Here is a 17,453-nt window from a genome sequence, read left to right on the forward strand (position 1 = left end):
TTCAAATGCACTTCTCAAATGAAGTTCCTCTTCTGGACCCATAGCTTCCATCACCATGGTTCTATATTGCTGACCATGTTCACAACCAACATCCATTGATGTGGATGCTTCTACTGCACTTGTACTTACAGGAGCAACTGCACCAAGTAACTCCCCATGTGCAAACCATGTTGAATATCTCGATGTAAACCCCTTTCTCAACAGATGAACATTGACCGTATCACGGTTAAGAAATTTCTGGTTGTCACATCTTATACAAGGGCATCTAATCTTATCACCACTACAATACTCTAACTGAGTAAATGCAAACTCAAGGAACCCTTTAACTCCATCACAGAACTCAGCTCTTATATAACCATTTTCACTAAGTCGGTGGTACATCCAATTACGATCAACTGACATAGTTCCTCTAAAAATCAAAAAAATAAAACAACATAAGAAAGCCTAGAAAATATTAGAGAGATGATAAAAAAAGAAAACAACATAAGAAAAACCGAACCATTAAAAACACGAAAGGCAAGATCGTAAAAAATGTAAAAGAAACAAAAACTGGTATGATATTTATGAAGATGAGAAGTTATCATAAGCATGACAAAAATAAGTCATTCAATCTTGTCCCAGCATCATTGACATTAAGAAGGCATTCAATCTTTACAAAAAGCTGAACATAAGGAATTAACCTTTACAAGTTATCTGTTCATTCATCTAATACCAGCAATATTCAAAAAGCATTTAATCTTTACAAAGACAAGGAATACAAGTCAAATCATCCAAATTTACATATGGAATACTATCTGCTTCACATAGAACAAATGTGAATATACATGATCGCCTCTGATGCTAGGAAAGCATGGTACTTCTTAGCAAGCTTTTTGACCAGCTTCTTGATTGCACACTGGAAATAACTCACAACCATGAAGCAACACCACTTTCCACCACTTTCCATTATTCCTTGCAGATGAACAATGATTGTAAAAATGAATAACATGACGAAAAAATTAAAATCCATGAACTTTACATAATTCCAACCCATCAACCCTCAAAATTACAACAATAATCAGTGAAGCAGTCTAAATATATGCAAACCATTGGTAGGACTAACAAATGTGTCAGAATAAAAATGCATAATATTAAGGAGCTCCTCAAGTACAACATTATTTTTGTCTATTTTAGCAACAGTAAATTCGACACAGTGCCCGTATCATGATTTACCCAACCAAGTGATGTGTCCAAGTATCATAATAAAAGCAGCTACTCAGATATATCAAAGTTTCTTTCGTCTATTTTAGCAAAAAAAAAAAAAAAAAAAAATCCCTCCTCTCTTTCTCTGTCTCCCGTCTCCACCCAAAACAAAACCACTGTCCCCACTCCCCACTCTCCCACTGTTCCGAGCTGTCTCGCTGCCCCACCACCTCTCTCTCTCTCTCTCTTTCTCTCTTCGGGCTTGGGCAAAATCTACCGGGATCGAGCTTGAAGAGGAGGAGGAGGAGGAGAAAACTCTTACCGGTGACTGTGAGTCGGTGACCGGAGCCGCGGAGGTTGCCGTCCGGGGGAGAAGGACGCGAAGAGCTGCCGGCCGGTCGTTGAAGAGGCGACGACACCGAGAGGAGGCGGCTATCAGGCTCTCAGCGAGGGAAAAGGGGGGGCGGGGCCGGCGGCGGCGGCGGCTCTCAGCGAGGGAGGGGGGCCGGCGGCGGCGGCTCTCAGCGAGGGAGGGGAGGCAGCGGCGACTCTCAGCGAGGGAGGGGGGGTGCGGCGGCGGCTCTCAGCGAGGGGGTGCGGCGACGGCTCTCAGCGAGGGAGGGCGGCGACGGCTCTCAGCGAGGGAGGGGGGCCGGCGGCGGCGGCTCTCAGCAAGGGAGGGGAGGCAGCGGCGGCTCTCAGCGAGGGAGGGGGGGTGCGGCGGCGGCTCTCAGCGAGGGGGTGCGGCGACGGCTCTCAGCGAGGGAGGGCGGCGACGGCTCTCAGCGAGGGAGGGGGGGCGAGGGAGTGGGGGGGGGGGGCGGCGGCTGCTCTCAGCGAGGGACGGAAAGGGAAGGGAAGGGAAAGGTTAGGGTTTTGGTATTTAAGTCGGTTTGCAAGCCAAATTGTATATAGGCTGATTTGGGCTAAATCGTGATTTGGGCTAAATCGGTTTGCAAGCCAAATTTCATATCAAATTTTTTTTTTTTATAAGGCTGATTGGATGGGACTTGCAAGGCAAAAATATTTTTGAACTATAAAGTATGGTAAAAAAATTCTATAAAGCAGGAAACTTGCAATAGGGGTGCAAATGGGTCATGGCCGACACCATGAGATTTTAAAATGAGAAGAAGAAATTTGAGTTTTATAGAGAGCGATTGGAATTTGGATTATCGAAGAAATTTGGGCGGAACGGCGGGCACACTTAGTTTCATTTTGGATATTCCTCCTTTTATTTTTTCTTTTAATTTAGGTTTACTCAAAAATAATATTTTTAATATTTTTGGAATTAAAAATTAAATTTGGTGACAGAAATTTTTGTCAATAATCTGTTACTGCCAAAAATAATCTTTTAAAAATTTATAAATACTAGGGTTACTATATTTGTGACGGCTGCATTTGTCACTGTCTGGTTGCAATTTTGGTTATCATATTGCTGACAGATACCCCGTCACTATGATGGTCACTAAGGTTTGGCGCCCATCCTACCCGCGCATTCTGTGACCGGTCTGTCACTAAACGGTCACTAAGTTTACACCACGGTGACCAAATTTCTGTCGGTCACTAATCCGTCACAAATAGTAACTGATAACGGTCCGTCACTAATTTTCCGTCACTATACGCGTGTTTTCTGGTAGTGACTCTAGGACGGATATGGGTAATGGTAAAATTTGAGAACAATACTGATACAGAGGATCAAACTGATGTTCCTCCATTGCACGTAGTCTGGGTTTATTACTTCCTCCTCACCATCTGATTCGCTAGCATCTGGGGCTCAAGTTAATATGATTGGATTCAGAATTAGATGAGCTACAGTAATAAAGTCTTGGAGATCTTGGCTCTCAATAAGACCAAGTATTTGAGTTCTCCAACTGGAGTAGTTTGTTTGTGTTAATTTCAATGACGCAAAATTTTCTATGTTTACATTGATGTGTAGGGATGCTTGAATGCCAAGGTTGAGTTTGATGTGGCCATGGGTGGAGGGTCAAAGATCTTTCTCACAAAATAGAGAGAAAGGCCCTGATACTAAGAAAAATTGAGAGATAATAGACTTTTGGTGACTCAATCTCAACGTGAGAATTGAATATGTATGTCATTATATTTATAATAACAATATATGATTCTGTATATCATCAAAGTTACAAATATTACATTCCAAACTTAAGCAGAAGTCACATAATCATAAAAGATTTGCATAATTTCTTGCCAAGTTGATGAAGATCTGGAGAATCATTTTGATCTCTTGTACTCAAACAGGATTTGTCTGATTTCTTACCAAGTTGATGAAGATTTGGAGAATCAGTTTGATCCCTTATATTAGTGTTGTTATCAAAACTTGCCACGAAATTGACTTGAATATATATACACATATAACTCTTCACCAATCTCCTCCCTACCTTTTACCCTAGTCGCTCCATTTGTGAGAAAGATTGAACATATAAAAGGTTACATGTCATGATGCTTAGTTGTTCATTTTTTTAGTTGATTGCTTTTCTCAGTTTAAAGAATATCTAACTTCTTAAAATAATATTTTTGTTTGTTATGTTTCTATTATTCTTGAAAATTTGGTTTGTTATGTTTCATATTTTGATTTCTTATTTTGTTATGTGAAGCACTAGCATTTATTTTACGAAAAATTATAGTAACACCTCTTCAACTTTAAAAAGTTTCAAACTAACTCTTCAAGTTTTTAAATCGTTCCAAACTCAATCGTTTATCTCTATTAACAAAGTGGTGTCATATGACCATCACGTAGAAGTATAAAATTATATTATAACCAAAAATATCCTTCATACTTGTTGTTTGTGGGGTGAAGTCCTAGCACAAATCTTAAAGAATATTTAGTATATAATCCATAGTTAAGGATCACCTCGCACGTATCTCAAAGCACTTCAAACACTTTTATTCATCTGCTTGCATAAATCTCAAAATATCTTTAATATATGACCCATAGTTAAGGATCACCCCCCCCCCCCCCCCCCCCCTTGGTGCAGATCTCAAAATACTACGAACTATTTATTCATCTGCCTGCATAGATCTTAAAAGTATTCTTAGTATATGACTCAGAGTTAAGGATTATAACCACATAGATCTCAAAGCACTCTAAACCCCTTCATTCATCTGCTCACATATATCTCAAAGCACACTTTATCTATGTCCCATGGTTAAGATCGCCATCACACAAATCTCAAAGCACTCCGAACATTTATTCACCTATATAGATCTCAAAGCATTCTTAATATATGGCCTATAGTTAAAAATCACCCACTGCATATATCTCAAAGCACTCTAAACTGCTTCATTTATTTATTTGCATGGATCTTAGAGCATTCTTGGTATATAATCCATAGTTAAGGATCACTCATTATGCAAATCTTAAAGTACTCCAAAACCCTTTATTCATCTACCTATACATATTTCAAATCATGTTTAGTATATGACCCATGGTTAAAGGATCACCAATCACATAGATCTCAAAGCACTCCGAATCTCAAATCTCAAAGCCCTCCAAACTCTATTCACCCATTTGTATAGATCTCAAAGCACCCTTAGTATTGGCCCATAGTTGTTAAGGATCACTAAACACATAGATCTCAAAGCACTTCGAATCTCTTCATTCATCTGCACAAATGAAAAGACATTCAAATATGTTTAAAGAGGACGCAGGTGGTTTGGCCATTTAAAATGGCAGGTTAAAGCTGTCCTTTTGTTGGGGATGATACAAAAATAAAACTGCTCTCCCAAGTGCAGGAGAATCGCACAAGTAGTAAAACTCGGAAATCCGAGGTCGAATCCTCAGGAAACGGTATAGGTATTATCAGCGTATTTTAGATGTAATTTTTAGTTGATTTTCAGAAATCAAAAGTAGAGAATAATCGGTAATTAAACAAAGTTCAAGAATATAGATAAGGCTAGGGATCTGGATTCCCCCTTGACAATGCTATTTTCAACAATTAAATTTTGCGATTCTTGATTAAGGATTAATTAGATAGAATAGTTCTAAGCATGAGATATATACTTTGAAAACATGAATTCAACATTTAAGTATTTATCGTGCCGGTTACGTCTACGACAAATCAAAAATCGAAACAATCCATGCATCAATAAATATAAACCATACAAAATCTATCTAATAAATAAGTATGCAATAATCAAGAGCATATAATAGATGTAAATCAAAGAGAATAATCGTTCAGAATTTACTTGAAGAAAACAAATTGTCAAGGGTTCTTCCATCACCCCTGACCAAAGGAATTAGCCCCCCATTACAAAAATCAGCCTCACCATTTTTTTTATTCTTTTCGGAAACAGGGCATCCCCTGTTTCCTTTCTCTTTTTTTTTTTTTTCTTTCCTTCCCAAATGGCTGGAGAGCCTCCTCTGTTCCTTCCTTCAACCGCAGCAGCTCCCGCCTCCTCTGTTCTTCCTCTTCTTCCCCCCAAAATGAGCCACCCTGAACCGATCCCCCTGTTCCTTTTTATACAATGAAAACCTCCCCAAATTTTGAATAATCTTCCAAGCAAATCAAAACGGACGCTGGAATCTGGGACTCAGATGCTGCGAAAATCGCTGGGACTCGGATGATGCGCTGGTGGGGAGGAAGATCCGGAAGCGCGTGAGAGCTGAAGATGAAGCTTGGACTGTTGGCGCTTGGGATTCGGATGACTGGATCGAACGCATGAGATGGGGCGTGGACGAGTGCTGGGATGAGCGGACGAACGGGATGAATGGGGCTGGGAGGTAATCGCGGCTGGATCCGGGCTGAGAACGGACGCGATGGAGGAGGCGGGCGGACGAGGAGGGCGTTGGTCGCGGGATCGTCCTGGCGAAGATGGAAAGACTCTCGGAAGGCAGAAGCGTGGACGCTGAAATTGTGCATGGGATGATGCTGGGAGGCTGCACGCGGACGGATCCAGGCTGAAAATTAGATCACGGATCCGGGAGGAAGGAGACCACCACGGACAGCTGGGTGTTGGGCTCGGGATGCTGAGTGGAAGCTCACGAATGGCTGGGGAAGGCTGACGATGCACGTGAGATGCGTGGGATTCTGATTATGTGGCCTGATTGAGAAGGATCCGGATCTCTTCCACGCGGGCGGACGCGGGGGATTGGACGTAGACGGCTGTATCGTGATCTTCTTCAAATGGCTGTGCGAGATGAGACGAGAAGGAATCTGGACATGCTGCTGATCTCTTTCTTTATTTTGAATTCCAATGCAGAATTCCAATGCACTCAAGGGACTGTGACAAGTAGACAAGTGTTGCTCGGGTGCAAGTGTGTTTGACCAGGTTCAATTCTGCTCCAGTGTAATCAGACTTGAAGTCATGAATCATCCCAAATTGTACCAAATGCACATTTAAACTCTGATTTACGATAATCTGTGCCAAATAAAAATATAAAATTAATGTAGCACTTTTATCACTATTTGTTAGCAATAATATTAATTTAAACAGCATGTAGATCGCACTTTTGTGCTCTCATCAGGGGAGATGGAGGATTAGTTTGGAATGATTTGGAAACTTGGAGCATTGGTTTGAAACTTTTAAAGTTAAAGGGTACCTCTGTAAAACACCCAAAGTTGAGAGGACATGACTATATTATATATATATATATATATATATATATATATATATATATATATATATTCATTTATTTGATCGTGTGAAAATTTTTTGCAATTTTACATGATATGATGTGTCCAACCTGCCATATTTAACTATACCTACCTTGCTCCACTTTAACTAGGGGTGTAAATTAACAGGTCACAAGCGGCTCAAGCTCAACTCGACTCGAGTTGACTATTACCAAGCTTGACTAGCCCGAGCAATTTATAGCAAAATACTTGATTCAAAACCCAAAAATCTACTCGAGTATATATATTTTGAATAATATTATATTTTATTATACATATATTAATAATTTATTGTATAAATAATATTTATATTTTTTCAATTTAATCTAACTTCTAATTTTTAACTATATTTTTTAATTATGACAAAGCTCAAATATTATTTTTTTATTGAATTGAGTTTATGGTTGAGCATTAAGGCTCAATCAATTTTAAGTTAAATTTTAAGTCTGGATATTTCAGACCAAATCGGGCTTGAGCTTTTGGCTGCTCGATCCGGCTCAGTTTGGGTGTACCTTTAGCTCCCACGCATGGACCGGTCGGATATAGGTAACCCTATCTGGTCGATATTGGATCCATTGCCATCCTAGTTAAAATATATAAAAACGTCTCAATTTTTTATACCTGATTTGGGGGCCGACTAAGGGGAGGGCGAGGCGGTCGGTGGCTTCCGAATCCATCACCTCTTAAACCCTGGAAGGGTTTTCTCCTAAGCAATCCGGGGATTTTATACGAAGCAATAGAGGATGCTATTGAGAGTGATCGGGGCCGCGAGGCGCGGCAATCACGGGCCATGGAGGATGACCCGGACGGTGACGCGACCCTTGTCGTCCCGCGCAGTCATCGACATGGCCACCCGGGACGGCGAGCTCAGGGTCTTCCTCGTCGCTGGCGAGGTCTCCGGCGACTCCATCGCTTCCCGCCTCATGGCCTCCCTCAAGAAGCTCTCCCCCTACCCCGTCCGCTTCGCTGGCGTTGGCGGGTCCGTCCATCCTCTCCTCCCCCCTCTCTCCCCCCTTTTTTTCTTTTCCCTTTTTTGGTTTTCTTGTGACCTTCCACGTACATAGAAGTTGGAAAGGAACTGACCTTTAGATACGTTTCAGGGACTTGATGCGTAGGGAAGGTTTGCAACGTATCTTTCCCATGGAAGACCTCGCAGTCATGGGCTTGTGGGAATTGCTGCCCCATATAATTAATTTTAGGGTGAACTTGCACGGGGATCTAGTTCTTCTTCTTGAAAAATTAAACATACTTAGCTCGCTTCATTTTATATCTTGTGTTCGACATCGGATGGAATGTTACAGGCTAGACTAAAGGAAACTGTCGAAGCTGCTGTTTCTTTTCGGCCTCAAGTTGTGGTGACGGTTGACTCCAAAGGGTTCTCTTTCCGTCTTCTGAAGCAGCTGAATGGTAATCAGCTGCTGCTGCTTAAAGGATTATCTTTTTTTTTCGCAATTTTGTAAAAGTTTAAGTTTTTTAGCTGGAAGATGTTAAATCATATGTTTTGCAGATGTATTTAGGGGAGAAAAGGATAGGCCTGTGCATGTCCATTATGTTGCGCCATCATTCTGGGCATGGAAAGGGGGTGAACGTAGATTGGAGAGGCTAAGGCAATTTGTGGACCATATCCTGTGTATTCTTCCCTTTGAAGCCGAAGTTTGCAGATGGAATGGCTTAGCTGCTACATATGTTGGTCATCCCGTGTTGGAAGATGCTCTTCACCTGGACTTGGTACAACTTTTCACTGATCTTGTTATTATAGTGCATACATTATGTATAAGTAATTTGAGTAGATTCGAATTCATTTTCTTTCAATATCTTCTGCAAGTGCTCTGAAAATCAGTAGTCAACTGCCTGAGAAGTAGAGCCATCCAGATACTTATCTGACAACCATCCCAAGTCTATGTTATAGGAGATCGTCCACGATTTTGTTCTACAACCTTTCTTCAGTTCCAGCACAAGCCTTCATCAAATGCTAGGGAATCTGACATGTAATTTACATCTCGACCGTAGGCTAACATATCGTTTGTAGTTTGACCTTGAGCGAGGAGGCTCTAGTTCTGCCATTAATTTTTGTCCAACTTATTGTGCTTGACTTCTTAAAATTGACAAAAACCATATTTTAACATCGAGTTCAACAACATTGTTCAACATCAGACTCAGACTGTCATACAGGTCTGAATCTGGTCTCACTAGACATCCTTTATTTCAGAGTGAATTCCAGCTAAACTAGAATCCTTGTCTTGCCACTTATGGTGTTTTAGCTGAAATTTAAGAAAAGTTTCAGATTCAGAGAATCTCAAAAGCAGTCTTCTTGTTTCATCATGAAGCCATTCATTTGTCATCCACGATGCGACCTTTATATCTTGGAGACATCTTGTTTTGATATAAAAGAACCATGGTCATAAATGCATGTTATAAGGAACAACTATCTTTCTGAGCGCACTTCCAAAAGTTTTGCCCCATATTTTGGTAATCATTCATGTTGGCTGTTGCTAGCCTGTTATGGTTTAAATTGTACACAAATGTTTCCCCATATGATATGTTGACTATTAGTAGGTATAAGCACTATGCCAAGGATAAAAGTATGTGAAGTTATAATGAGACGTCAAGTTTAAAATCTTCTGTTTTAGTTTGTTGAAAACAAATCATCCTTCCCACCAAAAAGAAGCGAACCATCTTATTGCTTTCAAATTGTTATTCAATTTTTTTATATCCTGTTATTTGTTCCTCATGTATACAATTAATTTCTATAAATTGACATTGGTCGAAATTTGTTGTGTAGGACTTGGACCCCTCATCAAATAAGCAAAAGATGCGAAGAAATGGTGATGCTTTTCGGCATGAACATGGACTCTCCCCTGGTTAGATGACTTACTTTTCTTTACTCGTATGATGTTCATGTTTCTGTATTCCAGGTAAGATTACTTTGCTACTAGCTGTGTAAATATAGATTATGCTAATGCACTTAGTAGTACAATTGTTTGAAAATTTGTGGCAGGTTTATGAAAAATAGTGGCATTTGTTGCTGAAAAAAATGGAGACATTTAGCCTTATCAGAAATTAGTTTTTTCTCCTTTTCCCTATTCCTTCAGCAACTTACTACACACAACAACAACAAAACAACAGCAGACTTCACTGATATACTCAAAAAACTGACATCGAGATAAATAATGCAAGGTAGATGTGGTTGTTTTTGCATATTCTATAACTAGTTGGCTTGACCCTTTAGTACTAACATTGAAAGGCCATATCATCATCAAGGTTCAATAGTCAGTCTCAATATTGGTTTGATTCCTAATCCAAATTCAAACATTTTGAAGATTATTTTGGGCATTTTGGTTATTGTTGTGATAGTATAGAAATGAAGGGTTTTGTTATATTAATGTGTCTCTAGTTCTTCATTTCATATGTCAATGTTGTGTAGTATCTTCACTTCACTTGCAATTACATTAACAGCAACAATTAAGCTTTATCATAACTGTTTTTAGATTATCTTTATGATCCTCTTTTGGTAGTCGCTCCTATTTATTGCTACCTCTGGAAATACTCAAGCCTTTCCTGATCTTTTTCATATAGTAAGGGCTTCTGCTTCACAATCTTTATTGACTTTTCAACACAAATCTAAGTGCCTCCCCTTATCATGCTGGAATCTTCATTACACAAGCTTTTTATGTCTCAATTGGTTCTCCATCATTTTCGTATGAACGGCACAACTTCTATGCCTCATCTAACTTCTATGCTTCACATCTTTCTCAAAATTCCTATTTTACCACATTTATCTTGCTTGCTTGGATCCTTTTTATTTCCTATCATTCCCAAACATACAACATTATGAGCCTTATTGTTGTTTTCCAGAACTTTCCTAAGTCGCCAAAGTAAGGATGAGTCACTTAACACATACTAAGCATGTCTTAATTGTGACGTGTTCTCTTAGCTTTCCACTGCATCACATTACAATCAGTGCATGCCATTTTCTATCTTTTTCGTAAGATTGAATAATCTATGCACGACCATTTGATCCCTTTACAACCAAATATGCAGATTTCCTATTAAAATATGTTCTTCCTATTGCTAAATCATAGGCCAGTCCAAACTCAAGTATTGGATCTCCGGTTGCATTCCTTTCACACCAACCAGATTACCTTGTTCCCTCCCATATCCTATGGACCTCAACTATACCACATGCTATCGACTTTTGATGCCCAAATTATCTATCAATTTTGGTAAACCTCTTATGCTTGGTAGACTTTTTTTTCTTCGATTGATGTACTTTTGTTATTCTTGTTGCTACTATATTAGATAAAATGTCTAACAATTGAAAGTTCTAATAACTTATAAAATTACATATAAAAATGCATAGGAGTTTATGCTGTCTTGGGTTCGCAAAACTGGTACCGGAAACTATATCATATGGTAGTACAGCATGCACCCCGTACCGAGATAAGCTTCCTTTTTTTTTCTTTCTATATATCACTCACCACCATGGTAACCGCCCGAAATAGGGTGGTATAGGTTGGTACCGGATAGTACAGGTTGGTATTGGATGGTACGGGGCGGTTCTACTCGATTCAGACTTGTATGGACTGGTTCGGCTTATATATTGAACCAAACCTTGATACCCAAATGGTACAGTATGGTACGATTAGGAGACTGCCTAGGTGCCTAACCATGATGTTTGTGGAATATAATGTTATATGATGAATAGACGAATGTGCAAGTTTTAATAGGGTTGAAAGGGTGAGCATATGGTTATCATCAGCTTTCCCAATTGCCACTATATTATGAAATACTCTAATTGACTAATTCATTTAAAAGATGATTCATGGTATCTCAAATACCTTGGATTGCAGATCAACCAGCTCTCTGTTCTCTCCCTTGACCTCCTAGACTATGTTGATTCAGAAAGTTTAATTCATGTTTAGCACTAAATCTCATGATCAGAAATCATAAAGATGATGTTGGTGTCTAAGCCCACTGAAATCAGTTTGTTTACACTTTCTAATGACTGCTGCAATCTGCAGTAACTGCAGTCTGCAGTACATTTATTTGTGATTGCCATATGCATATGCCATTGAACCACCTTTTAAGCAAGGCATGCTTCATTATCTTCCCTTTTTTCTGATTCCAGAAAATTTGCTTGTTCATGGCAAAGTAGCTAGTGATTTCCATCTACTGACAACAAATTTATATGACAGGAGCGACAGTCATTACCTTACTACCTGGAAGCAGATTACAAGAGGTCACTAGAATGCTTCCTATTTATTTACAGGCAGTACAACTACTAAAAGACTCATTCGCTGATTTGTCAATCATCATTCCTGTTGCTCCTAATCGTGATGTGGAGGCCTACATTAATAGAGAGGTCCAGTCATGGTCATTATCAGCCGTATTGATATCTGGGGCATCCCTTGACAAAAAATATAATGCATTCAGTGTATGTCCACCACAGTTCTCCATAGCATGTTAGTCACTATAGTGTCTTTTGATTTGTTTAAAGACTGTCTAGTTAGCATGGCCATTTGAAATCATGAATGAAGAGAGGCAGCATTAATATGTTTCATTAGAAGTTGTGATGAGGACATGCTTTACCAGCATTTGTAATGTTCCAACATTGCATATGCTTTATTTTCCTGTTTTTCCTTTAAAAAAAGTATTGGCATATAATTCCACTTAGTTTGACTTAAAGAATGTTATTATTGGCTCGCCTATTCTTCAGTTCCATCATTCACTATTTCGTGGGACATACTAAGTGCATATGTTCCGTAGTGTCTAATCTTGTGAAGTTGTGCCTAAGCATCCCAAAATGATGGCATCTCTGTTATGAGACTAATCCGGATTCAGATTGGTCAAGAAATTAGCACGAGTTCATTACAACATTTAGAATCTGATTCATTGTTTTGAACTTTTGTAGGCAAGTTCAGCCGCATTGTGTACTTCTGGAACAGGTGTTATGGAATTGCAGCTAGCAGGGTTATCCTGCGTCGTTGCATATCAAGCGCATTTCTTGACGGAATGGTTGATCCAATACAAGACAAAGTTAAACTTTATCTCCCTTCCCAACATTATTTTGAACTCGGCCGTTATACCTGAAGTCCTTTTCCGGGCATGTACATCCGAAAAGCTAGCTACAATTCTTAGGTAATACTTCTTGCTCATTTCCATTTTTCAGGAATTTATTCTTTCAATTTGCTTCTCTTTTGATGTGGGATGGGGGGTTAGCTGGGCTCTAGCTTATCATTATCATTGCATCAATTTTGAGAAAAAAACATTTTACACCGAAAGCTCCAAAGATCTATCACATGCTATGTGAAACAATTTGTTGAAAAAGGATCAATGACGAATGATATAAAGCCAATTTCTGGCCTCTTCTGGCATTATGGTGCTATAGTTCCACTGACAACTGAAACATCATTAACCATCAAAACATATGACAACCCTTAAGAGTTCTGAGTTTGGCTCACCAGTCCCATTTACTCTTGTTGATACATTTCAGGACGGCCACTGTCCTTTCCTACTTTCCATATTGACATTGTTGTGTAATTGGTAGTCTCTGTGGTTGGCTCTGCAGTAGAGTAGTTGCTGATGACAGTGTTCGTGATCAGCAAGCTTCAGCAGCTCAAAAGGTCCTCGAACTTCTGCGCCCTCCCAGCGAAAGCATAAGCAGTTCAGTGCTTCGAGAATCTGGGTTGTCATCAGCAATTTGCTGCCCTAGCATGATTGCTGCATCAAAAACACTGGACGCAGAACTGCGAAGACTTGATCAAAGTTAATTAGTTAGGCTTCTCAAAGATCGACATAGACTACTTATCTATCTTTTCTACATGCAATATATATTTTGATGTTTTAGGATATTCTTTCTGTATATATATGCAAAAGGATAATGTTTTGAAAACTAGCCCTTTTCCATTTTAACATTTGAATGTAAGACCGCACTGGGCCTTAGGCCCTGCTTTCTCTAGAAAGGCATTGGACCATAAGACACCATTGTCACTTCTTAATTTTAATTTGGGACTTTCGCTTTATGCATGTGCTGGATGAAATCGGATTGGATATTAGTATATCTATATATATATTTATTTTATTTGACGAATACAAATATTAGTCAGATGCAAAAATTTATATTTATATTTATTTTAAATAAATATGGATACAAATTGGATGCAAAAAGTATGGAAATAAATATGAATATAAATCGGATAATCAAATTTTATGACTACAAAATCAAAAATGGTACTAATGATAAATCAATTTAATGGTATATTAATATGGTCATTTATTTTTTTTAAAAACTCACGAGCGTCATATAATATTAAATAGGATTATATATGAAATTGGATATTTAGATAAGGATTAGATACATGTCTACTGATATCTATATCCATTTTTCTTAGATGGATATGAACGGATATTATCCGATCCACTTTCATACTTAATGTATTCCTCGATTGATTGAATTAGGTCTGTTACTCTTCATGCCAAACCCTATAATTAAAAGACAGGATCGATGATACCTGAGCCGGGCTTGATCAAATCTGGCCCAACCTGATTAATTAGCAGGGTTGAGGCTTTGCATCGGTCTGATTTACATGCCAGATCTACATTTTTTTTCAGAGGGAAAATTGCACCAGCATGCGCATGCGAATTCAACAAGCATTCTATCTTCTTGCCAGATATTTTTGTGGGCATCTAATTCTACATATTCTAAAGCTTGCACTGGTTGTTTCTTAAGACAGACATTTGTGACACCCAATGAGTGGGAGAAACCAATGCCCACACTACATGGTCAGGGGCTTCAGCCAGTGGGCGGTCTATTGCATGGGTCCTTCAGGTAAGGGAAATGGAGTAGGTAGGCTCGAAAAAGGATTTGAGGTCCTGTAGATGAAATACGGAAAAAGGAATCAGCTAGCCACAGATACGGCCATCAGTTCAAGGGCGTTCATGCTGTAGTTCTTGACGCAGAAATGCAACATTGGTGAATTTAAGATCCATATTATCTTTCAAGGATCTTCAAAGACAGTTGCCTGGTCATTTAACATTCTCCGTGTGAGATTTTTTCAAGAACTTGTGCAGCGTTTTCCTTGATTACAAGCTAAAGGAAATTGTTTGGGAGTGGGAGGTCACGCCAGCACTTACGAGCACAATTTTGTTTGGTGTGGTTTCCAATGGTGCAGAAAATTTAGAGAAATCGCTGAAAGATTGAAGAGACTCGAAATAATTTAAATTTGAAGAGAACATGATTGAAAAATTATGGATTTATTTATGTATTCATATACTTATTCAATAAAAAAGCAAGTTCAAGATTCTTTTGAAAAGGTTAACAGTAACAAAATCACGAGACCAACAGCAATAAACAATTTCTTCTTATAGCTAGTACACGATAAGGTACAGGAAATATTTATATATCGTGTGAGATTCGGCGGTACGCCAGCTGCTAAAAATATTCTCGGTTGATGCATATCCTGTCGCGCCAGGCGTGACGTTGAGATACGATCATCACACCGTCCATCTTGAAATTATATCGTCCAACTTACCAACAACAAAAAGTACACCGTACTTCCGACAGAAAATCTGACTTCCCCCGATCTCAAAGCACTCCGAATCTTCCGTTCATCTGCCTACGCAGATCTCGAAATAACCATTGTGCGATCCAACGGTGAGTTCGCGCGAAGGAAGGTGAATCCTTCATTCGCGCGAAAGATACAAGTCTGTCCCCCTTCCGTCCGGCCCGACTTTGCCGTCATACGTGACGTAATCAAATGAGCGTTGATGTTGCTTCGCGCACACAATTCTATACGAGCGTCAGATCTGCCGTCCGCTCTCAACTCGGAGTCCATCCTGTCCGCTGGCACGCGGCGAGCGCGACACCAGGTGCATGGGACCTATATATTTGGTGTGACCCAAAAGAAATCCCGCATGAAAAAAAAAGAAAAAGAAAGGCGCATACGGTGTGAAACTCAATAGCGTGTAAATCACTACATCGAAATGGTCTTACGGGCTTGTGCTTACTCAAACGAAAGCCTCTTCCGGTGGTCGCAGAGGTAACCAATATATATACTCCTTGCATATCTTATGTACCTGCTACCTTTTAAAAAAAAAGAGCTCAAAGAAAAAAGTGATGAAACCCAGTTTTCATGGAGGACAACACAGCTAGCCATGACTAGAACTGTTGAGTTACCATGAGAAGACAGAAGATCACATGGATTAATGCCTGTGGCTGTACGTAGACACCCAAGGGGGTTCGACGAAGACCACAACCCAAGTCAGAGATGCACGATAACATCCATCTGGATGGGCCATCCTTGTATCAAGAAGACCCCGTAAACTACGTTCGCGTAGTTCCGTACGTAGTATAATATATATATATATATATGTAGAGGAACAGAACCCTTGGGTTAGATTTGTACCTTCGCCCCATGAGTAACCATGCCATGGATGCTACGTGCTGCGGGAGTTGATCTATCTAATGGCGAGAAAATCTCTAACGACAGGTACCGGCGACGCCTCGGAGGCACTCCGGATTTCCATCGGAGAGAGCCCATGAGACGCACACAGCGTGGCACGACCGAACTCCTCAACGTTGACCGTTCCACGCCGTGCGCGTCTCATGACACCCCTTCCTCTCCTCCTCTTCCCTTCTTCACCGAACCAAGCAGAGAGTAATGGAGGTAGGGGAGGAGGTCCGTGAGGCCGTACATATAGGCGGCAGAGCCCCCAGCGACATGACGAAACTGACCTCCATGATGGGACTGGATTACGTTCGGGGGCGCCTGCGGTGAAAACGAGGACCCGGCGCCGTATACAGGCGCAGTCTGATTTGGGGAAGCGCAACGAGAGGCGAAAGCGAAAATGCTAAGCGACACCGCTCCATCCGATTTGGCGGTCAAAGGTATCCAAGTGGCATTCGGTTAATGGTCCAACTGCGATGTGTGCCACACGTCGACTTCCACAAGGGACCGATAAAGAATCTGGCAACGGGGCAAGGGACGTGTAGCAGCCCCCGATTGGTGGGCCACGTGGCATGATCATGGAGCGCCGAGTTTCTTGGTTTTGGCTTGCGGGCGGCCAGCGCCGCAACATGGCCACTTGCGGCATGCGATGGGTCGGTCTACGCGATGTCGACACAGCGGCGGAAACGCGTGGGCCAGCGTCTGCTGGTGTGATATGACGGAGTCCGTCCGGTGACTCAGTTGAGGAGACGATTCAGAATTGCCCCAGCTCTCTGTATCTTCCGCAACATCGCTTAGATCCGATAAGGACAACATGAGGCTCCTGCATGTTGGAGCTCTGTTGCCCCTCTTATTTATACTAAAATTCTATTTATACTTAGATCTATTATTAGTTAAAATAATTTATTTTTCAGTACTAATCTATCTTAATTACGTTAAGTCTTAAGGTTAATATATTTATATTTATTTTTTAATTAAAATATAATGTTGATGTTTTGGTAGGAGGGTGATTATAGTTTTATAAATAAACAAAGAGAGTTATGTACAAATATTAGAGAGATTTTTTTTTTTATGTAAAGAGTTTTGTGAGGAGAAGTCAATCCATTATTTTGCTCTTATTTTTTGAAAAAAAATATTTTTTTGTTTTTTTTCACAATTCTTTACAAATATTATTTAATATTTATACTGGATTTTA

At 40.0% G+C, this 17,453-nt stretch overlaps 1 protein-coding gene and 1 long non-coding RNA gene across 9 annotated transcripts; one reads left to right on the forward strand and one right to left on the reverse strand.

The window, feature by feature from the left end:
* Positions 1-7,449: 7,449 nt before the first annotated feature.
* Positions 7,450-15,898, forward strand: LOC103705962 (probable lipid-A-disaccharide synthase, mitochondrial). Of its 8 annotated transcripts, none has more exons than XM_008789883.4 (8): positions 7,450-7,791; positions 7,913-8,012; positions 8,114-8,219; positions 8,320-8,540; positions 9,595-9,673; positions 12,008-12,246; positions 12,724-12,950; positions 14,542-15,898. In XM_008789883.4, exons 1-8 carry the CDS (start codon positions 7,556-7,558, stop codon positions 14,642-14,644), a joined length of 1,311 nt encoding a protein of 436 aa, XP_008788105.1. In that variant the 5' UTR covers positions 7,450-7,555; the 3' UTR covers positions 14,645-15,898. The 8 variants fall into 8 exon arrangements, with proteins under 8 accessions (XP_008788105.1, XP_038985287.1, XP_008788103.1 ...); XM_039129359.1 differs by having other exon boundaries at positions 12,008-12,274; positions 14,542-14,638; XM_008789881.3 differs by lacking the exon at positions 14,542-15,898 and adding an exon at positions 13,360-13,829.
* LOC113462652 lies at positions 15,146-16,534 on the reverse strand. The gene is made up of 2 exons (XR_003385456.2): positions 15,819-16,534; positions 15,146-15,691 (listed from the first exon to the last, which is right to left on the reverse strand). It is a non-coding gene; the product is annotated as an uncharacterized LOC113462652 (long non-coding RNA).
* Positions 16,535-17,453: the final 919 nt, after the last annotated feature.

This window comes from Phoenix dactylifera, chromosome 1 (genome assembly GCF_009389715.1).
Source record: "Phoenix dactylifera cultivar Barhee BC4 chromosome 1, palm_55x_up_171113_PBpolish2nd_filt_p, whole genome shotgun sequence".
Classification (NCBI taxonomy): domain Eukaryota; kingdom Viridiplantae; phylum Streptophyta; class Magnoliopsida; order Arecales; family Arecaceae; genus Phoenix; species Phoenix dactylifera.